The sequence below is a fragment of the Epinephelus moara genome, chromosome 12, assembly GCF_006386435.1.
Source record: "Epinephelus moara isolate mb chromosome 12, YSFRI_EMoa_1.0, whole genome shotgun sequence".
NCBI lineage: Eukaryota > Metazoa > Chordata > Actinopteri > Perciformes > Serranidae > Epinephelus > Epinephelus moara.
Genome location: NC_065517.1, coordinates 25,865,000 through 25,888,566, shown reverse-complemented (window position 1 = coordinate 25,888,566; position 23,567 = coordinate 25,865,000). Strand labels below are relative to the sequence as shown.

The 23,567-nt window shown below is 40.9% G+C and overlaps 1 protein-coding gene across 1 annotated transcript in view; it reads right to left on the bottom strand.

Annotated features, from left to right (window-relative positions):
- Positions 1-23,567, bottom strand: part of mthfd1l (methylenetetrahydrofolate dehydrogenase (NADP+ dependent) 1 like) — a 47,513-nt gene that overhangs the window by 20,316 nt on the left and 3,630 nt on the right. The window contains exons 7-20 of the mRNA XM_050058605.1: positions 22,139-22,275; positions 21,508-21,619; positions 19,852-19,919; positions 19,645-19,742; positions 19,294-19,467; positions 18,699-18,835; positions 18,110-18,156; positions 16,661-16,768; positions 15,967-16,041; positions 14,822-14,924; positions 12,668-12,744; positions 9,685-9,825; positions 8,341-8,409; positions 3,111-3,222 (exon numbers count right to left, since the gene is read on the bottom strand). Of these exons, the coding sequence (XP_049914562.1) occupies positions 3,111-3,222; positions 8,341-8,409; positions 9,685-9,825; positions 12,668-12,744; positions 14,822-14,924; positions 15,967-16,041; positions 16,661-16,768; positions 18,110-18,156; positions 18,699-18,835; positions 19,294-19,467; positions 19,645-19,742; positions 19,852-19,919; positions 21,508-21,619; positions 22,139-22,275 (1,458 nt within the window). The remainder of the gene's footprint in view (positions 1-3,110; positions 3,223-8,340; positions 8,410-9,684; positions 9,826-12,667; positions 12,745-14,821; positions 14,925-15,966; positions 16,042-16,660; positions 16,769-18,109; positions 18,157-18,698; positions 18,836-19,293; positions 19,468-19,644; positions 19,743-19,851; positions 19,920-21,507; positions 21,620-22,138; positions 22,276-23,567) is intronic.

Sequence of the window (23,567 nt, the reverse complement as noted above, 5' to 3'; positions counted from 1 at the left end):
TGACTTAACATAAAGCTTTTAAACCTGCATTTGGTGATTTTAGGGGGAACTTGAGTAAAGATGAAACAAGACACAATATTGACATTTTATCACCATATAAAGTTGATACAGCAAAACTTGTTTGCAACAAGTTTCTGATTTGCACATCCAACAGACATGGAGCACCATAAGCATTTATTTGGAGTTGTATTTCTGGCCTCCTGGCATTTGTAAATCCAATATTCGCTCTCATTTTTAGTTCTAGTCTGGTCTGCACCAACTCCTGAGAAATAGCATTTGGGTCTTAGGCAACTAAAAAGCTCCACTGTGTTCACCAGATAATAGCTAACTTTGTTGTTTGGTGGTAGAGCAGAAAGCATACAGTTGGTTCTGAGAGCCTTTTTGCTGAAAACAGCTGCCTGCTGTGACAGAAATGTGGCAGATGAGACCGATGTGAGTGAACCAATATAAAAAATATTGAGCCAAACTTATTGGAAAGAGGAGACAAAGCAAATAGGGCAGGGTATCAGTACTTGATACCTTTAAAGCTCTCAACAGAAATAACCCAGTACCAAGAAGCACTGAAACTTCTCCAGTCAAACAATACCTGCATTCAATCCTTTTTGTACCCAGATAAAAAATGAATATTTGTATGGTCTTGCTCGCAACCAATAACTGCAAGTGTTCTTTGATTTAATGTGTGAATGATCCATTACAGCAGCAGCTACAGCCCATACAGTCTGTTGTGTGGTGAAGTTGAGCTTGCCGTAGTTGACAAAGTCGGATGTTCAGTGTGCCAAGAGCCACCAAAGAGTTCAAAAGTATGGCTAAAATACACGCCTGTGGCATCTAACGGCATTTTCAACAAGTGAATGCTTCCATTCACATGATGGGACACGTGGGACCAGGGCGCCATCTTCTCAAGTATGTGCTCGGTTACCTCTATTAATTAAGTGTATGTACATAGTCCAAAAATGAGACAGTTTACAAAGTCTTGGTTTGTGGGTAAGGTTGTGCATCAGGGTCTGTCACTGAGCCTTGAGCTGCCAAGTCATATTGATCTATGTTGTTTATCATGATTAGTTTGTCCAAATACTGTTGCTTAACCATCTTAGCAGGCACAGGTAGCAGAGCGAGAACCTCACAAGATGGCACCCCCGTCCAAAAAATTTAACATGACTTAACGTCAACTTTGCATTCTCTATTGGTACTGGTATTGTAAATTTTTTATGATACCTAGCCCTAAAGACAAATTATGATTACCAAGCAGCAACCTCTGGCACTAAGAAGATGAGGCCACTGTAGAATAGCCAAAGACTGCAGTTCCTTTAAGGGCCACTTGAGGCTGGCTCCAGAAGTGAGTCAATCCCCATAAACACCCATGTTACAATGCTTTACAGCAGAAATAAACATGTTCACAGCCTGGTACAAAAACTGGCTTTGGCCTCTATAGCTAAAACCAAAATATCCCCATTCATGACAACTATATGGGGAGTGAATTTTTATATGACTTTCCCATATACATTTTATTAAGGCTTTAAGTTATGTATGATTAACGGTTAGGCAGCTTGAGAGACAGCCTGTGTGCGAGGGGTCGCCACAGTCAGATCCACCTCTCACTCCTCCACAGCTACACCCTCTCGTCCAATACGGTCACTTCTGGCTCCAAAAAAACAAGACATCTAAGGCCAAAATACCGAAAACTAGGCTTCAAACAGCAGTCCACAAATCAATGGGTGACGTCATGGTAGCTACTTCCATTATTTCATACAGTCTATAGGGATTACTACTGACATTTTAAGTGCAGTTTTCGTTTAACCTCCAAAATAAGTGGCTTAGATAATCTAGATACATCCTGTCAGACTTTGTTGTCATCATATTTCAAGATCTTAGCAATTACTTTGGGGTGTACATTGTTTTCATAACCAAAACTACGAAAATGAGACCCAAGCTGTAATAAATCACAATTATCCTGTCACTTGGAGATAAAACTAGATCTAATAAAGAGCTGACATGTTGTTCCAGACTGCATGCGCAGAAATATTAATTTTCTTAACTTTAGTGTTACGTTATTATTCCTTTCAGTGGTGCCAGTTTAAAGAAAGCAAAGTTTGTAGCATCAGAGAAAAGAGCCTGAGAGGGAGGGAGCAGGGGAGAGGGGGTACATGCATCCCAGCTGCAGAGGGAGGAAAAGGAGGGAGGTCGAGTTCCTGGCATACCTGAGTGTCAGGTAACAAACACACAGACGGGGAAGGGAGGGAACGAGACAGACAGATGGAAAACGAGTGGGGTGTAGAGGTGGAGGTATAAAATGCATACAAGCCACCCGCTTCTCGGCTCCAGTGTTGTGAAACCCAACTCTCCACTCACGCTGCCTACACATTTGCCCAGCTCACAGATGACAGCTTGAGTAAATGTTGTGGTGCCCAAATAGTCACCCTTCTCTTTTTACCTGTTATTGCTCTCAATGAAAAAAATACTTGCCTCACACACATAAATATACGCTTTGACAAGATTTGTACGTGCATCAAATTCACCTGACAAACTCAGCAACACACACACACACACACACACACACACACACATACGCATTCCAAACATACTTCTGCAGCCAAAGTAAATGAGGACAGAAAGCGAGCAGTGGGATAGATAGACAGATAAAAATGGAAATATTCAAGTATGCTTTGACGTTGAAGGGATTAGTGTGGTTTACTCTAAAGCATTCCAGGGGCTCTTAAGATTATCAATCAGCTTCCTTCCTTTCTCTAGTGTGTGTTTTTTACGCAATCTTTCCACCAGTTTCCTAGAAAGTTACGTAGCAGCATGACACCAGAGCAGCACTAGTCAACCAGAGGGGTAAGAACAGAGCCAGAGCCAGAACCAGAACTAGGATGAATGTAGGCCAAAGGTTGCAGCAGCAGGGGAGCAAGCTGAAGTTCATGACTGGACTACATTGTAAGTTATAGCTTAATCTTCCCTGCTAAAGAAGCTAAAGCCCTAAATTCCTCCACATCTGGGGCTCCTAAACTTGACAGTTACCATCTTGTCCGTCAACCCAAAAGGTTTTGTGGTTGTGCATCTGCTTTAGCTTGAGTGTGTGTGATCTGTATGTGTGAGCTGTGGGTTCTTACCCACAAAGCCGTCCCGTCCAACCAACTTCAAAGCCAGCTTGTCTGCCAGCACCGAGGAGTTGCCATGGGCAATGTTGGCAAAGGGCCCAGCATGGACAAACACTGGCGTACCCTGCAACAATTAGAGGGGCACACAAACATGCAGGAGGAGTTGAGAAAACAGTGTAACCCACAGCAACCCACCCGACCACATTTAAATAAGGACTTAGCAGTTCTTTCTTAGTAGATTCAACATCTTTCAAAAACATAAATAAATATTGAAGTGTGGATGCACTTTGGCTGGCACAATGTTTGTCTAAACAGTAGGCACGAGTTAAGAGGTACTCAACTGGCATGTCAGCCTGACTGTGGGCCAGGCTTCCTTCCCCTGCTGATTTGGATAACTCCCTAAAGGCTGGACACACACACAAACTAAAAGAGCACTTCAAGTTAAAGTTACTGCCTCTGGCAGGCACTCAGGCCAGTACAACTACTTTCAGTGAGGCAGTGCAAAATGCAGCACATGTGATAAACACACTGATTTCTCAGTATGAACGGATCAAATAAATGTGAAAGGTCTCATTTTTAAAAGTAGAGCTTTGACTCTCAGACCTAACAGTTTGAATGTTTATTTCTCAGTAGTTAGGGTACCTGGTTCGTTCCAGGGTGGGGGCTTCAAACCCCAGGGTGGGGGAGCCCCGCTGTGAGGAGCCTGCATGTACTCCCACTTCTTCTCACAGTCCAAAGACATGCAGGTTAATTGGTGACTCAAAATTGCCTATAGGTGTAAATGTGAGTGTGAATAGTTGTCTGTCTCTATGTGTTAGCCCTGTGATAGTCTGGCAACCTGTCCAGAGTGTACCCTGCCTCTCCCCTAGTGTTAGCTGGGATAGGCTCCAGTCCCCCCAGCGACTTACATCTTCAAATAAATTAAACAACATGGGTAGAATTCCCAAGATGTTCATACAGAGTTCCACGCATTTTCATGGACAAAATTTCCAAAATTTCAAGGAATATCCTTTAATAAGTGACTGTCTTACCCATTAGGTGATGAGAATTTAAAATATTAAAGGATTTCCTCTTCACTAAACACCAAACTTTTTTTGATTGTGAACCCTGAAAATGTAGCCATTTCTACATCTAATCTTATATTACAGAGGAGCACACAAAAAGTGATTTTCGCTCTCGAAATGTTATTCACAGGATTTTTAGAGGTCTGAAGGGGTGAAAGTATCCTATGCTCTATAATAATAAAGCTATATACTATGTACGCCACATTAACGTAAGAGTGTACCTTGGACATAAGTCAGAGTTTAGTTCTTGTGGCCATTGAGTGTTAAAAAGCATAGTAAAAATACTGTTAAAAAAAAACCTGTAAAACTATGCAGGAATGTGTTTGACAAAGAGAATAAATCTCACATTGATTTTTTTTTTTTTACAATTGCACCTGATGGTATTGTCTTCTCAACCGGGGTGTTGCTCTGCTACTACTAGCTAAAACTCACAATTACTGTCAGCTTACAAGTTGTAGACCTGTCCTGAAACGTTTGTGGGCTCAGGCACTGTCATTCAAAGATATTTCACTGTGTGCATCCTGCTTAGACAAAGCAGGGCATCAAAGAATAAAGTTGCTGAGAAAAGGTCTACTGCTCAAGATCACAATCCTTCCGTTGCACTCAAGGCAGACCTTAAAAAGGGAAATTACTGACAAAGCTGGTCAAGAAGAAAACTGGGAAAAGCAAACTGACCCATTGTTACACTGCATGTGAATTCCTTGAGAGGGAGGAAAGAGGAAGGATGGGAAGGACTTGCATGATTTTCTAAGCTTTTGTTTGCATACCTCTCCCTCTGCCTGCATAAACAGCCTCCCCTTGGAGGAGTAAATCAGCCATTTAACAAGGCTCTGACAAACACTGTCTATTTGTCTATGTAAAGTACAGATTACAGCAGCATATAGCTGCATGAAGAGAAAAAGGGTATACATGGAAAAGAGAGGCAGATAAGAGGAAAAAGGGGACACAGTATAAAGACAAAAAACTAATTTTATTATTTTTATCCATTCTGTAACATGTTCCTTTCTTGATTCTAATGGAAAGTCAACACACGTCATATATTACGTGGATTTCCAGGTGTGTGTTTGCAACTCCTGAACTTTAACTTGACCCACTTAACACTTTCCACATTCGTACATGAGGGACAGGGCTCAATCAGGCAATACATAAGCCACAACAGGGTGATGACAGTGGAAACCAATGAAAAGCCAAGTGTGTCACCTCTTAAACTGGTGAACAAGAGGATTATGGAGACTAGGGAAAAACAGGAAGGTGGAGATCATGTCACTGTTTCCTCCTCTTGCGCATCTCTTGCACTGTCCACTACACCAGCTGCAGACCGGCGCTACACTATTAAAATCTTCCCAGCCTAGATTTTCAGCCAGCACAAGAATTCAACCTTGAGAGGATGGTGTCACAGGTCTGACTGTATACGCTGTAGTCTACAGCCTCTCCTCAGGAAAGATGCATCTGTTCATTCTGTTCAGTGAAACGCCACGTAGACAGGATGTTTGAAAAATGTGGAGACTGACTGAGGTCTGCTTAATAGACACGTACACAGGGAGTGGGTTAAAAAACTATCCCTTTTCGTCGTGTGCTATGTCTCCTCCAAACCCCATCTGAAACAACACAGAAATGTATGCTGTAACACACACACAGCTTCCATATGCCAACTCTATTCTCGTGTGTGTGTCTGTACTCAACACAAACAATTCCAAGCGAAGAGGGCATGAAAGGGCACGGACTGTCAAGCTGGATGGAAATTTCTCATGGAGCTCTTCAGCCCTGTCGGTCACGATACCAGTTCCCTGACCAGAATCACAGGAAACCCACACAGGAAACGGTTTCACACAACAGAACCGCAATGCTTCCTACAAAAAAACAGAGTAACCAAATCTCTGCTGTGTGCAACACTCCACCCCCTCTACACCCTTGAAAGCACCCATACTGTGTTTATTTTCCTCACCTAAGAGCCATGTAACCAAGCTTTCTGTTCAAAACCAACAAAGAGCTAACAAGATAAACCAGACGCCTTCGCCTGGATGTACAGACTCCAACATACTGCCCAGACACCAGAATGACCAGATAAGAAATGCAGCCTTGCTGTTCAAGGAGAAAAGTGTAATTTCAAAGATTATTAGAATTACCACTTCCCGCTTGTGTGCCTCCACTAACTGGTGAAGTTATAGTTTACAACCATGTCTGTCCAGACCCATATGTAGTTAGGACAGTAGATGCTTCAAATATGATGCCGCAAAGAAGCTACAAATTCTACAGCAGGGATGGTCCCACACATCAGCACAGTTTCAAAGTGGACACCCAAGATTAGAGTCACCAATTCAGTATCTGACCAAATGTCACCCCATCTCTTACTGAGTTATGACGTTGAGTATAAATTATGGTGTCACTGTGAAGCTGACCTTTGACCTTTTGGATATAAAATGTCATTGCTTCATCATTGTATCCTATTAGACATTTGTGAGAGTTGTCATAATTAGTGTATGAATTACTGAGGTATGGCCAAAAATGTGTTTTGTAAGGTCATAGTGACCTTTGACTACAAAACTCTGGTCAGTTCATCTGTGAGTCCAATCCAAATTTGAAGAAATTCCCTTAAGGCGTTCCTCAGATATCGCGTTCACGAGACGGGGATAGATGGATGGACAACCCGAAAACATAAAGCCGCCAGCCATGGTTTTTTAATGCCTACTGACACAGTGAGTGCAAGAAGTGATTGATACCAGCTTCAGGATAAAGTGATGATTTTAAAGTTAACATTCTCATCCATTACTGCCAGGGTCTTCAACATGGGTCCGCAAACCCTGGGGGGTCCTCAGAGTTACTGCAGGGGGATCACCAAATTACTGTTTGATCATTTTTTTTAAAATATATTTTGTTTGTTTTCAAAAATTAAAAATTGTCTTAAACACATTTACATGAATCCACGATAATTTTGACTTTTCCAACAACTTTGCGAAAGTGGGGTTTCCTCCATCACCTACCTGAGAAGCAAATACAGGTCAGGACTGCGGCCTGAGGCTGATATCGCCCTCTGCCTGACAATCTCCATACGGCCAATTTAATATGCAACTCCATTTTATATAATTTAGGGAGTAGGGGGTCCCTGCTCCATCTCTCTTTCAGCTAAAGGGTCCTTGGCTGAAAGGGGGCCTAAAAGCACTTAAGACCTCTGCTTTAGTGGAGGGGTTAGTTGGTTAAAGGTCTAATGTGTAGGATTTAGTAGCATCTAGCAGAGAGGCTACAGAACTGAAACTTGTGTGCCAAGTGTGTAGGAGAACTATGTTGGTTGAGAACGCGAGTGGCCCTATCTAGAGCCAGTGTTGTGTTTGTCTGTTCTTGGCTACTGTAGAAATAACATGACAGCCCCCTGGAAGATGACCATCTACTAATGTGAATGGCTCTTTCTAAGGTAACAATGATTCTTATTTTCAGGTGATTATAAACTAATAAAAATACAGTTAAGAATATTTTATACCATTCCTGCCAATAGATGCCCTTAAATCCTACACACTGGACCTATAATGGGCCAGTCTTTTATTAACTCGGTACTTTTTTCAAGGGGGGTTTTGCTGTAGTAGAGAGGATCAATACTAGATGTCTGGTTTGTTATCCTTTAAACCTCCACACTCCACTCCTCTCCATTTCTCCATCTATCACCCCAAGGGCTGGGCTTTTTCCACAGGCACAGTGACAGCGTGAGGTCACTGACAGTATATGTATAAATGTAAGAATATATATGTGTTAGTGCACATGCAAGAATTGTTTAATAGCCTGTGTGCTCACATGTCCAGTCATCTTTCAGAAATGTCTCAAAAGCTAAATGAAAGCCAGATGTTTTGAGAGACAGAGTTATAATCAACAAATTGAACTGTTTCCTCAGGACAGTATGAATCTGGATGGGGTTGCCCCTGAGAGCTCCACCTGTCCTCTGCGCACACTGCTAAACTGCTATTAAGATAAAGAGCCATGGGAGGGAAAGGTCAATCTATCATCCTTTCTTAAAAAGCTCTCCATGGAGCACTCTTTCTCTGTCTTCCTTTTCTCTGACAGCAGTGCCTAGTGAAGACTCCCATTGTCCCTGTGAACTGCCAACTTATTTATTCTACAAGATATTCACCATGAGACGCTCAGTTGAGCAGAATAATGACTATTTAAGTGGGGTTATGTGCAAGTCTCACCTCGAGGGTCTGCATTAACGTGGGTTTGATGGCATCTTTCATTAACACTGCCAGAGCTCCGCTCACACCCTAACAGGAAGGAAGAAAGAAATATGAGGGTGGGGGTTGGAAACAAGAACAAGTTATTAGCACTCAGACAAAAATTTAACCTCACAAACAACTAATATTTATGTAAAGAAAGGGTAAATGATTGTCCAGATAATAAATGGTACTATAGTCTATTTGTAGGTCTCTCCCATAATATGCCTTGTCAGCAATCTAACCACACATTTAGTATACACACAGGCATATACCATATTCCCACTGGGACTGGCTCTGAGGTGTGGTCATGTTTTTGCATCCATCCTAATCAGAAAGACTAATGTAACTTTAGAGGGGCTCCTCCTCTACGGCTTTGAAACAACACAGGCCACAGTCTTACGTGGGAAACCAGAACCAGCTGACCCCACAGATGGATCCGGTGAGAGGTGTGAAAACTCTGCTTAACATCTTAATCGCAGGTTACACCTACTGTAGAGCAGACATGTTGTTTTGAAAGGGGAAGTGGTGCATTAGTGTGTCTGGGACAAGTGGGAATTCAGAAATTTGTAAGCTGCAAGTCTGACAGAAAATTATGGTGATGAGGAATTATGTTTCACATGTTTTGTACACGTGTCTCCAAAACAACCAAAGGGCCTAAACTCAGAACCCATCGGCTGACAGTCTGAGGAAGATGAGCCTACGGGGGCGATGGCCAATATTTTGGGTGTTCCGGTGGAGCCAGAGGATATCAGGGAAAAGACTTCCTCTTTGATGTAAAATTATCATTCATCATTTCGGCATTCATCATTTCTGCTAATCTCTATACAAATAAATTAGCATACGCATGCAGTTCAATTCTTTAAAAAGCTAATAAAGCTAAAACATTGTCAGACCATAGCTGATAGGTTTCAAAATTGCATTTCGGCCAATGCACTCTGCGTGTGTCTGCAAGCAACTAAAGCTCACTGAAACGTGTTTGGTCAATACTGCCTGGACTGCAAACAGAAACCAGAATGCTTCCAATACCAAAATCATGTCCTCTTGCCTTCAGATTCTGCATAAACACACAGATATCTGTTTATGGAGATTAACAAGAGCCCAACACCACAGGTTTCCCTACCAAAAAATGTGGGACACACCTAACCTTCACATTTCTTCCTGCATGGTAATGACAGTTCAGATAAATGAGGAGACTTTCTCTAAGGAAGGAACTACAGCTGACTCGAGAAATTCGAAGATGTAGCAATGAAAGACCAACTGTGAGACTGTCAGGTTTAAAATCCCCACACTCCCTGAGTAAAAAGACCACACAGTAACACTCACCAGGTCCTCTGCGGTGACTGGCTCTCCTGAGCGGCTGGTCCCCACCACCATGCGCGCCAGTCTGTTTTTCATGTCCTCCAGGCTGTCTGCCAGAGCCAGGATGGCCATGATCTCGCTGGCCACTGCTATGTCGAACCCAGTCTGGAGTGTGAGACAAAAAAGAAAATCATACAGTGTAAACCACAAGGGCAACAAATTGAAGTATTTGTTACGTGGCCTGCAGACAATTCAGATGCACTTACCCACCATGAAATTAACAAACAGAAATTCTGTAGTTTCATGGTTGTTACTGTGTAAAATCATGTGAAGGTTTGCAGCTACAATGCTAAGCAGACTGTTTACACTTGAACACCCAAATAAATTTGACTTCATTGTAGAGGCCTACTTCACCCACAAAATGACTGAATGAAAATATCTTTTTACGATCTCTCATACAACTCGTGCAGTATAATCCAAGTGTCATTTATCCAGTTATATGCTCAGTACTTCCCAAACAGACAGCCCATTCTCTTCAAAGCCAGACTCCATTGACAAAAACAGTAACTTTACCTCATTGAACACAGGAGCTGCTGGTCTACTGCTGCCGCGATCAGTTGGTTTGTTTGTGATGTTGTCTGACTTTGGTGAATCATAACTAACCTTTAAAAACACCAAAGTCACACAATAGCACAAACTAACCAACTGCTTGAGACAGTGACAGAACAGCAGCTACAGTGGCCAGCAAAATAAAATTACTGTTTTTGTCAATGGAGTCTGGCCTTGAAGAGAGCATAGATAAGTTTCAGTCTACAGTGGAGGCATGCGAGAAAACGTTTTCTTTGTGAATTCAACGTAACACTGGGTGAGAAACTGACAAACAAATGATCATTTTGTGGGTGAAGGTTCCTATAATAGGTGGCGACTGCTTAGTAAAGAATAATAGTTTTGAGAGAAAATAAAATGTCTTGTTTCCTGACTGACTCTGAAGACCACAGTGCTGCAGCAATCACAGTGTGGGAAGAAAACTGGCAGATTTCCAGTGACTGGCAGACAACAGATTATCTAAACACCATAGTCACCAGCTTTATCACATGAGCGAGAGAATACAAATCATATGAGCATGGCCAACAATTAGCATGATAACTTTAGGAAAACACATTAATATTAACATATTTAACTAGCTTTGTGATGTGACTTTCTGTATCAATTCATTTCAAACTGTCAGAAACAGAAAGAGACCGAGAAAAGTGAGAGAAAGTGAGTGAATGAGGAATTCCCAAAGGGGAGAGTATGAAAACCAAAGCAGTCTCCATACTACGTCACAAGAAAAAAGAAACATAACTTAAACCACATCAGTCCACCAAGGAACACAACATTTCTACTCCCACTCCCAGTGATATTACCCTGAGGGGCTATAGTATGTCCAGTGCTGGAGGAAGGTGGAGGACAAAGGAATGAAAAGGGAAACAGAATGGATGAACTGATGACGGTAAATGTAAACATATGCTGAACTAGCTCAGAGGTTGTTCCAGGTGTGTGTGTGTGTGTGTGTGTGTGTGGGTGTGTGGGTGTGGGTGTGTGGGTGTGGGTGTGTGGGTGGGTGGGTGGGTCACTTTTCTCCTTCTTTAAACATTTGCTTTCACTTAAGCCTGCTTGCTTCCCATTGAGGTGAAGTGTTTATTTACAGGATTTCATTTAGCTGTCATTACTACAGACATATGGGTGAAATACATCTGGGCTTTATCATGGACAGAAGAGAGGGAAATGGAGGGGCGATGTGTCTGTGTGTGTGCACATGGGAAAATGTTTTATTCACTCATAGTTTTACTGTACAATTACCTAAAAACACAAGCATCTCATGCCACCTTACTATCCATATCACACCCATGTTAATCCCTCCAGGATTTTGCGGGCTTTATAGGGGGATTTTTTCTTGTAAAATGTATTAATAATCAAAACCTCACTGTTCTGTTCTGAGTTCGGTATTTAAACTAAGATAATGTTACCCTTAACCATTCATGTCTACTCTAACTCAGCTTGTGTAACAGATCTGGATGCAACAGCCTCTGTCATGGCGATATGTGTCATCTCTTGTCCACGCACTTCAGCCTCTCTGGGTGTGTTTTGCCGTAGAAAATGTTTGTCAATCGATGACGTTTGTGTTCCACCACCAAACAGTTTACCTACGCTTTCATGAGGAACACCAGGAAATTGCCTTGCATGGCTTCAGCAGTAATTTCTGTTAGTAAATGTGAGATGTTCGTGTCGCACGTGTCTGCATCTTTACAACCAGAAACAACAAAGTGAGTTTGGTGATGCTGCGTGGAGGACTGCTATGATTGGTGAAACTCAGGGCAAACTATACTTATTGGTCAAATTTGTGGAAAAGATGCTATGATTGGACAAAATTGCAAGGTCATGCAGAATTCACGGGGATTGGTTGAAGAACATTTTCTGTTTCAGAGCTGAGAACACTACAGTAGAATAAAGCCCATTTGAAAATCAGTCTTCTATTCATTGTCTATGGAGCAGCACCAGACTTTAAACCCTATGACATCACAAGTTTGAGACTTCTCTGGTTCCTGGCTTTGAGAGAGAGTCGCTCACGTTCACAAATATTGATGGAACTTTCCCGGGCCGTGGAAATAACACAATGGAACTCTAAATTTAGGTGGCATTCCCCTTTAATTGTTGCATTTGGGACATTGCAACATCCTAGAAGGGCTTGTTAATGAAACCCACCCTCAAAGCCTCTGCAATGAAAACACTGCAGTGATATCACTGTTTGTCACACTGTGTGAGTGACTGAAAAAATATTTGCAATGAGCTGGAATGTAACATATTAGGATCAGTGGATAACTGAGACCAAAACCGATACTGCAGAAACATTCTTATTCAGGTTATCGCAGAAATACACAAAACAAAGCTGGTTGGTGAAAAATATTTCAAAAGAACGTCACACATTCAGAGGGATCGAGATTGTGAAGGCATGAATGTTGCATACCTCTCTGATCTGTCCTTTCTCAGTGCTCGCTTGTCCTACTGTGATCTTCCTCAAGAAACGGTCATTTGTATCGACAACTGGAAACAAAGACAAAAAGAAAAGTTTAATTTCCTGCAACATTTCTTGAAGCAGGACAACAGACACAACATCAATGACAGGTATGACATCTAAACTTATTTAGAGGAGTAAATATAACTTGATCTGATACCTCAGACACACACAAAGATTTACGTTTTACAGCCTGAACCTCAGTGTGAAAATCCATTTTCACACATTGGTAAACAGACACAAATGCACATCCACAGGCCTGCACACACAGACACACACCTAAACCCAATAACCGACAAGAAGAGAGATTCTTATCTGTTATTGTGAGTAGGTGATGACACACTCAAAGCGCTTATGCAATGACAGATTTGCTACTTAAAAGTTTCTTTACTCAGCCCTTGGCCTATTCTCTGATAATGTGGCTAGAAATCTGTGGCTATACTGTTGTTATAATGAGCCCAGAAACCACATTAGTCAAACATTCTCCTCATGTTGGTTTGATAAAAAGTGAAGGGGAAAGGAAAAAAAAGCATGCTTTGTTTCATGAACACATGACACATGGTTACACCCACGTAACATTAGGTTGTAAATCTGTTTTTAATCTCCAGGGTTCGTCTTTTAAGAGTGCCCTCTGGAGCCACCAGAGTAAATACCACATCAGTCATAGCAGCACCCGGCTGGTTGTTCTCACTGACAGCTTAAAACCAAACACAGCTACCACTGGGGCAGCTATTCCCTCTCCTGCTACACCCACATTTATTACCTTGTGACTGATGACTGCAACACTTTTACATTAGATGTGTTAAATCTATATGAACACAAGCCATAAAGAGTTGTCACAGGCGATTTTCACTGACGAGAACACCAACATATTTTTTTTTTTTTTTTCCGAGCTTTTAGCCTTTAATGGATAGGACAGACAAGTGTGAAGGGGGGAGAGAGAGAGGGGGTGTGACATGCAGCAAAGGGCCACAGGCTGGAGTCGAACCCGGGCCGCTGCAGCAACAGCCTTGCACATGGGGCGCCTGCTCTACCACTAAGCCACCAGCGCCCCAACACCAACATATTTTCAAAAATGAAAAAATAATCTATTCTAATGCAAGACTGCATGTGACTCTGTAAAGTTTACGAAACATGGGATGTTTGACAAAACGTCTTTCATGAAAATTAGATTTGCGTGATAGTCATACTTTGTGTTGTGTAGCAAGCATTAGCATTTAATGCTCCAGGCAAATGCATCAGTATTAATTATGACATCAACAAAATATCCTTCATATCATTATCCCAATTATGAGAAATGTTTGTGCCTGTGTGGTGGGCACAGCACCACCATACAGAGTCCTGCATGGGGTCAGGTACCAGGAGGTGACCTGTTTTGTCTTAATTTTCTTTTCAGGTTCAGTTCTGAGTTAAACTAAGAACATGTGGGTTGGATCGTGGCTGGTGGATGACAAATGTCAAAATAAAACTGAGAAGAAGAATGATTTAATTAAATGTTTTGTGGTTTTAATCCTGTGACTGCTGGCTTTGTGTATCAGCTCTATCGTCGGTGCCAGCTGGAATATGACAGCCGCTTTAATCAGGAAAATTACTGATGGGCATGTTAACTATGGAGATGTGCTGCTATTTATTTTGAGAACAAGCAAAAAATACTTCTGCTTTTTTCACCTGAATTACTTTTGTTTTAAGATATATTGTCTAAAGTTTCCCATGCATGAAATAAGATAAGATAGAACTTTATTTATCCCAAAGGAAATGCCCTCAACAATTGTTTTGAAAGCTGCATGGTTATAAAAGCATTTGTGGTTTTGGGTTGGGCTGCAGATCTTGTGACGGATGGTCGTAACTAACTTGTCATATGTGCGGGTGGCAGAGCGGGTGCAGTATTGCACGCCACTGCCAGTTCGGAGCAGGTTTTGAAAATCACACCCTGGCAGGACTCTGACACCATATAATGTCACCATTTGAGTAAATAACACATCACATGTTGCTTGGTAGAAACATCTAGGGAGAAACTTTTTGCTGTAGTTGCAGTTAAAGCTTCAGTATTAGAAGGTTGAGACCAGATATAATGTTCAGAGTGAATTCCTACACTTTTATACATACTTCTCTGCCAGGTGATCTTGGAGGGGTCAAGGTCAAGACGAACAAAGGTGCTAACTTCCTGGGGTGTGAGAGATGCAGGATCTGTTTTATTGATCCCAAGACGCTGGAATAGAAGAGAGAAAAAAGATCAGAGGATCATCTGTAAGTAGGGATGTGTATCAAGAACCGGTACAAAATTGATTTGGCTTTCTGAGTGGTCAGTACCTAAATATCGATATGTTTCTGGACAGATGGTGCTGCTTTTGGTATTCATATAACATTAAGTCCTTCTAACAGGACTGGCATTTTTTAATTCCTAATTCTCCCTCAATAAAGACGAAGCTGCCAGCATCAGGTGATTACGTTTGACGTTGCGTACCTGGGTGTTAACATTCTGTACTCTCCAGTCATGGTTGGGTAGTAACGGACTATGTGTAATTGAGATGACATAATCAGATTGCAAAAAATAAGCAACTATAATCATTTAAAATTGGATTTTTAAATTGTCATTTTGATTAAGCCTTTAAAAACACAGCAAAGCAAGTTTGACATACGGGGTTTTTTAGATAAGTGCTTCACTTCATAGCAGTAACTGATGGGTAATTTTGATTTGACCAACAGGAAATGCTGAATATGACAAATGCATTTTATTTTCATTGATAATGATTTGACATGTTAAAAGAGAAAAAAAAATTGTGGGATTCAGATTTTTGTGGTTACGTCCATTTCTCTAGCATAAGGCGCAAGATTTTCAGTGTTTGAGTTTTAAGTAATCCAAAAGTATTCTGATGATTCACTGTCAGGTTCAAAAGGTTCACTGGTAGTGTTCCATTTAAAAACACATGTGACTCTTTATCTCTCACTCTGTCCATTAAAACCAATGAATATTTAATAGTCCTTTCAACATCTCATCATAGAGACATCACACACACACACACACACAAATGTTCAAACTTCTCCTTCCTAGAAGCTTCATGAGACATAAACAAATATTTGGAGATGAGGACATGGTGGAGGGAAAGGGGATATTTTAAGATAGGCTCACTGAGGTCCCCTGGTGGACAAAAGCATATGTTTTTATTTTTAACAACAGCTCAACACAGCATGATCTGGCTATTTATGACTGATGACAAAAGAGATTCTGGCACTGCAGTGTTTGGACTTACACGTAGCCTGGAGATTTGGATGGGTGAAAATCTTCTGACTCCATTCACTGAAGGGACCAGTCTATTAAACAGGGCCTTGGAGGCAGAAGAAAACAATTAAATTAAGTCTGAGTGTGTACAGTATATGCATATAAAGTACATTTAATTGCATTTTGGAAGATAATAATGTTTTCTTGAATAGAATGCACCACACCAAATACACAATCACATAATGGATGTGACTGATTAATATAATTAGGCTGTAAAAAGCATGCTCTTACATAAATTAGTTAATTGTCTCTGTGACACATGGTTGATTTACTCATATCACAAGATAAGATTGTACACATAGTGAGGTCGAACCAAAAACAGAGCTATTAAACTAATCATATACATTTGTTCACTGCATTTTTTTCCATTTTTGCAATTAATACCCAGAACATTCACATGTATGCATGACTGAAATACTTAATTTAGAAAGCTACGATTGAATAATAAACATAATGCATAATATCCTTTCTTAAATCACAGAGAAAAACATCTTAATAGTAAATCTCTAGCGTTTGGAATTTTGTACAAAAACAGGAAAATCAAGATTGTCATTATGAAAGCGTCCAGGTCAAAACAAAACAACAGGTTCACATTTCTGGGGGTGGATTACTATTACTAATATTATTATTATTATTATTACTAAGTGACATCGTCTCAAAGTCACCTTGTCTGATTGCGTCGCCTCGTGGAGCATCCTGGCATCGATGGCTGCTGCCAACAGGTTGTTGGCTGCTGTGATGGCGTGAATGTCACCAGTCAGATGGAGGTTGAACTGAAGGACAAGACAGACAAAACAGAGAAGGAAAAAAACTGTGAAAGAGAGGTGAAATCAAAGTATTAATCTTGTAACATAGTGGTACATATTGTGGTAGTCCGTATGGAGTGGAAAGTGGAAAGTGGAAATAAAACTGTGGAAATAAAAGTGGAAAGTGGAAAGTGGAAATAAAACTTCTAACAATAAAAATTTGTTTTCCCATGATAAATGTGGCTTCAAATTAAGTAATCTCATGATTTTTTTTACTTAATAAACAAACATTAATTATATATATCAGATAAAATGAATAAATTAGGCAAATACAGCCACTGCAGCAGCACATAGCCAGTTGCAGCAGACCCACATGAGTCAGGTAGTGGCATTTCTAGGATTTGACAAAATTCGGGGCTTTGATCCTCCTCTCGCACTGTTTTTAATACAGACTTTTTTTAAATTCCCTTTGTAGTGAATTATGACAAGGTCCAAACAGACAACTTAACCATTCTCATCTCTCAGGATTAAACAGCATTATCTTTCTGAGCCTTCTGTAAATCAGTTATAGCAGAAAGTAGCATAAAAGCGAATTAAAGTAGATAGTACAGAAAATAAAAATGACAGGTAAAGTAAACATAAAGAATGGTATGAACATATAAAAACAAATACAACAAAGAAAACTGAACTTAATAAATAGAGCCAGAATGTTGAGTTGTGTCTCAATAATACCCTAATCATTTTACAGAAAAGGAAAACCATTAAAAAAAATCCTACTTTCCAATGTATTCAAGAACTTGCCCTGCTGCATTCTTATTAAAGAAGTAATACGCTTTATTGTGATGCTTTTTGTACACTCCAGCACATTATTTAAATTCAAAGTACAAAATAAATGCCAGTGTGAATCAGTTTATTTTCATTGTGAATTACAAAATGGTCAGTGGGCCTCCTGGCACCCTATCGTGGGCTAGATTTGGTCTGTGGGCCGTGAGTTGAGTATCACTGCCCTAGGTCTTTAAAAATATTATGTCTAATATTCTCTCTGTTTGGCATGAGCCCTTCGATTTAAAGGAAACAAAAACATTGTGAGGAGGTGAGAGGAGGGAGTGGTAAAAAAGTGGAATAAATCTGGTGTTTTGGTTTGAGAGAAGGAGGCTGCCTTGTTGAAAGCTCTGTGTCTCCAGATCCCTCTCACTCCTCCCTCCCTGCCTTTACGGACAGTGATTTAGTCACAGGCAATATTATGCCACAGCTCCAGGGGTTGTGTGTGTGTGTGTGTCTTAACTAGTGTGAGTCTTTGTGTGTCTTAGGTCTTTGAAGCCGGCGTTAGTCCTGCTAGGGAGCACTGAGAGTGTCAGTGTGTCTTACCTCCTCCATAGGGATGACCTGAGCATATCCCCCTCCTGCAGCTCCCCCTAGGCACAGAGAAGAGGCAGCACAGTCAGAGGCAGACAAACAGGACAGGGACACACAAAGGAGGAATGCTGAGTGGTGGACTCTGAGTGAACTACTCCACCCCTGCACGAAATGTAGCAGGGTATGAAACGCTAGCCACACGCTGACAAAGACAGCTTATCAAACAGTTACTTGAGACATTCCTAACTGCTGGTTTGGACGCCTGTCTGTGGCCTTGTCCAAACCCCAATCAATGTTTTCAATCGGAAGAGAAACGAAATGAAGAGTTTCATTACAAAATAACATCCACCATTTCAAACAGCTGGACATCTCCTGCAACATGAAAATGTGACTGAAGTTGTTATTAAATGTGATAACATTCTTAAAAAAAAAAAATATACAACTTATTATTTTGGAACGACAGTCCACAAAATCAAACACTACTGTATCATATTAACATGTGGTCAAGAGAAAGCTAAAGAGCACACACAGGTGAAAGCATACTTATCAGACAGAAATGCCATATACATTTACCACAAGGATGTAAGCATTCATTGCTGACCTTTAACCCCAAAGGTGGGTCCCTGAGAAGGTTGTCGCAGACAGGCGAAGGAGTTGAGCTTCAGGTGGGCAGACAGGGCCTGGACAAGGCCGATGGTGACCGTGCTTTTACCTTCGCCCAGTGGGGTGGGAGTTATACTAGACATAGAGAAAACACAGAATTCTTTTTTTAAATTTCCTTTTTTGTTTTTTGGTGTGCATGATGTGACTGAATCTCTGTGCATTCATGTCACAATCACATTTAGTCTGCTGTCAAATAATCAATACGTGCCTTTAAAGGAATACTTTATCCCCAAATGACCATCTGTATATGAATTACTCTTACTTAGTGTTTACTGTGGTGACATGAAGGAAATCAAATTTCCTTTACAAATTCAATGTAACACAAGGTGAGTAAGTGATATACAAATGGTCATTTGGGGGGTGAAGTATCCCCTTAAGATAATACCATAAACAAAGGAGAGAGGAGAGTGATCTCTTGCTGAGCACAAATAGAACTTACTTCGTTTTTACATCACAAAATCAAGCACTAGGTGGCACTGAAGGAACATGATAATTAAGAAAAAGGATTCAGTTGATGAGTAGGTCATACACACCCAGCAACCAGTACATATTTCCCATCAGGCTGTTTGTGGAGGCGGTCCAATAAGGAGAGTCGGACCTTAGCTTTGCTCCTGCCGTAGGCTTCAAGCTCCTCTGGCAGCAAACCAATCTCCTCAGCCAGCTGGTCCACTGGCTTTGGAGTCTGAGCTCTGGAGATCTCTATGTCACTGACAACCACAGAAAGCATGATAAACCATTCAGGTCAATTTAATTTTAAAGCCTCAAATACATGGACAAAGTCTCTAAGGTACAAGTAAGAGAACAGTATGATGTGTGAAAAGGATTGTAAGACCACGTGGATGTGGATGAATTTCTTGAAGCCCCTTACAGATAGTAGTGTATACCTTGGTACAGGGGTCATGGGCTGCAGTTTGAGGCTGCGCAGATGCCATGGGCGGTACTGCTGCTCCTTGAGCCACCGACTGCAACTGTGCACCACATTCTAGTAGACACAGAGAGGGAGGTAGGAAGGTAGAAAGCTTAAGAACAAGAAAAGACAGAATATAGTAAGCGAACGGGGCGAGAATGGAGACAGAAACAAAGAGGCGCACCTGTGTTCTGTAAGCTGCTGTGACGTATCCTAACCCAGACTTTGAGGACATCTCAGTAGCATCTTCATCTAAAACAAAAAACAGCATCATAAATGCACTTGTTGAGTAAAAACATTCATTGCCAAATGTTTATTGAAAATGCATAACTAAAATTGGTTTATTTTCATTCCCAGTACATATCTTATTTGCATAACCTATGTGTGTTCATTGTAATCATGAGAGACTATGAGGCAGAGATGATCAGACAGAAAATATTAACAGAGAGGAAGACAGATCATCCTGAAGGAACTTCAGAGAGTCTTTGCACAATAAGGTGTTTGAGGGGAATTCCTGTTATCATCCTCTCCGCTAGCATGAATAGATGCATCTCATATCCACCAAGAGATTAAGAACAAAGTCTGGGTTGTTTTGAAACTGAAATACAAGAAATCTCATTGTGAAAGACACTAAGCCTGAGAGGAAGGCGTCCTTGTTCCTGGGTGATAATGATGAATCCTTGATAAGGACAAAATGGATGTGTGAGAAATCTAATTTGTAAGGTAGAGCTGGTGGGAAAGCATAAAGAAGAAGACCAGAAATTAAGATTAGATCTTGGGTAAAACTATGACAAACCTGTGGTTGGCTTCAGTTTGTGTGTGTTGTTTTAAAGTTTCCTTGTGTGATAGCACCTCCATGTGAGTGAAACTGTAATGGCACACAATCTTGTATTTCAATTCATAACCAATCAGAAACCCTCAGTGACTTCTGTGCTTTGATTAATGACCACTCAAGTACATTAGGAGGAGTGTAGCATGAAAGGTTTAAAAAACTGATGTTGGAGGAAGTGTTATTTTGTCTGCATTCTGAATCTGAAGATTAAAACACTTTGTACAAAAAATAGAAAAAGTTTTGCTCATCTGTAGCCCCTTTTACACTGCCTTTTCAAGGCTGGAATGTTGCGCCGTTATTCTGCCTTGTTTTCTTGTATAAAAGGTACAATCGTGGAATGGGGGACAGACTTGTGTTGCCTTAAAGCCAGCTACGTAGGTAGTAACAGCGCCAAATTGTTGTCTGTGTAAAAGAGACAAATGGCAGGGCAGGATGAGTGTGATATTTTGACAATGTGTTATGTTTGCAGTCCGCCACCAGAGATTTTTAAAGTAACTAGCTGCAGTTAGCAGCTAACTCAGAGAGGAACAGCAACCGAAAATATTTGCAAATTGATGACACAATGAGGTGTGGGAGCTCCTTACCCTTCGAGCAGAGAAAGAGATCAACCGCCACATAACAGGGACAGTAAATTATCGTTATTGCCATGTTTTGGCATTGTTATCTTTTGGAAAATGCTGCCAAACGTGTATGTTATGTGCTACACTAGACACCAACGCTGTTCTGTTATACATCACACCTCTTACGCTTCCAGAATATAGACTACACTAGTATGTCTATGGAAGCTCAGATGCATTCTCAAGTGCTTTAGTCAGCTATAATCCTTTTGAATGGGTTATGAAAGGTCAACAGCAAACAGGATTTATGTGCAGTGATGAGGTTTATAATCCAAGCAGCGTGCAACACCCAGGGGTGTGATGCCAAGAGGCTAAGTGAAATTTATTTTCCACTATAGATCAAACTCATGCAGGGTGATTGTGCTGACTAAGACGACATACTCAACAATACCTGTCTCCAGGGTGGGCTCACAGCAGATGACAACAGCCCCTGGTCTAACCCAGGTGGGTGGGACATCTATATTCCCTGCTCCTAACAGGACCACAGCATCAGCTTGCATCATCTAGGAAATAAGGAAAGGAGAAGAAATTAGATATGAAGAATTTAACAGAGAGGGAAGTTAAAAAGAAGAAGCAAAAAGAGTGCATGACAGGCATAAACAACCTTAATGACTAAGTTCCTTCTGGGAAATGTGACTGGCCAGTGGAAATATGTGCAGCACAACTGTTCAAACAGGCTCTGTTCATCTGATCGTGATATTTTATGACTTGCATTTGAAAAAGCAGAGACTGACTCCATGTGGTCAGCCACTAAAACTACATATCTTGGAGCTGGTGCAACGAATAACAAGAACAGATGTTTAAGGATACAGAGCATAAGAAGAGGATAATGTGAAAAACAGCATTAAGGCTTTAGCAGTGTCTTTCCAAACAAATGATTGTAATAAAAGTAGACACAGAAAAAGAATGCCAAGCTGAGCAAAAACAGAAACATGGACCAAACCACAAATTTTTTACAGGTCTCCTTTCAAGTCTAAAGTAAACTTGGTAGGGAGAAAATAATCACACACATACAAACACACCTGTCTCTGTAGGCTCTTGGAGCTCCAATGACTCTTGAGAGCTACCATTCCATTCCTTTCAATCAGGCACTGCAGGGACACCACAAGAGGTTCTTCTCCTCCGACCAGCAGCACAGATTTCCCCTCTAAAGGAGTATCTGCAGAAATGTTTTAATGCACAACATAACCTTCCTTATTTATTCCATGAACAACCAAACTCCCAGCGTGATCTACATGTCAATTACAGTCAAGCCCATGTAGTCGAGTGTTCATGATACATATCAAAATGTCTACTAATAAGACATGGATGCCAATAACTTTGCACACCATTCGCAAAGCAGGTGTTTAATAACTTTGTGCAACATTGTGGTCATAATTACAGATAAGCTGATATGTGGGAAATTTTTAAATCTAATGCCCATAAACTTCAGATTTGGAAATTTACCACATTGTATAATACTGAAACTGGATAGAAATGTTTCACTTTCGAGTCATTGCATGTTGAAAAACTGCGTCACATGTTAGTGAATCTGAACTAACTCTATCAGGGACACTCAGAATAACTGTGACCCTATGTACATCTGAACTTTGACCCCTGCCCTCTGAACCTCATGATGTGTCTCAAATTGGTCCCAACTCAGCACTAAGTTGGGTGTCAGCATTTTCTCATGTGTATCCCAGTGCCAAAATCTTGTAGGTGCACAAACAGTGAGTATACATTTGCAAAAGCCTCATTTTGCTCCAGTTTCAAGAACATTGTGTGTTCAAACTGATCTTAGGAGAATATTTCGCTTGCCTTTTTCTGTTCAATTCCCAAATTTGACATTTTTTCAAGGTTATATACATATGAGAAGTATAAATATGGAAATTAGTACATTCACCACTAATTCTTACATGTACTAACTACACACTACCCAAAACACAATTGATACAGTGCACTTTGGATAAACACAGCTGTATCTAATAAAATTACAAACGAGTATGATCTGGTGTGGTACAATAATACAGAAGCCCTATTTACGCCTGGTATCAACATGCCTTTTGGGTGATCTGATCACAAGTGGATAGTGCTAATTACAAGTGTAAGGAACCACCAAGAAGCATTGCAATCCGACCATTCAAACAACTTGCCGAGGTGCTTTGGGATGAATTAGACCACATGTTCTTGTGTAGTGTAACTGCTAATGTGTCCCCAGTAAGGACTGTGTCACCAGTGCAGGACTTGGTGGTTGGTGACAGCGCACTAACGCTCTATAACTTACTCATTTTATGTCAAGTTGGACAAAGCGTTGCGTGCACAGCCATCATTTTGCCCTATGGAATTCTGCTGACAGCGATATCTCTAGCTGTACTGACACAACCACTAACATGACTAGCAAGCACGCTACACAGCAGCTGGCAAACTTGTGGACATAATAACTGTCCGTGTGCCAGTAACAAAATTTGAACA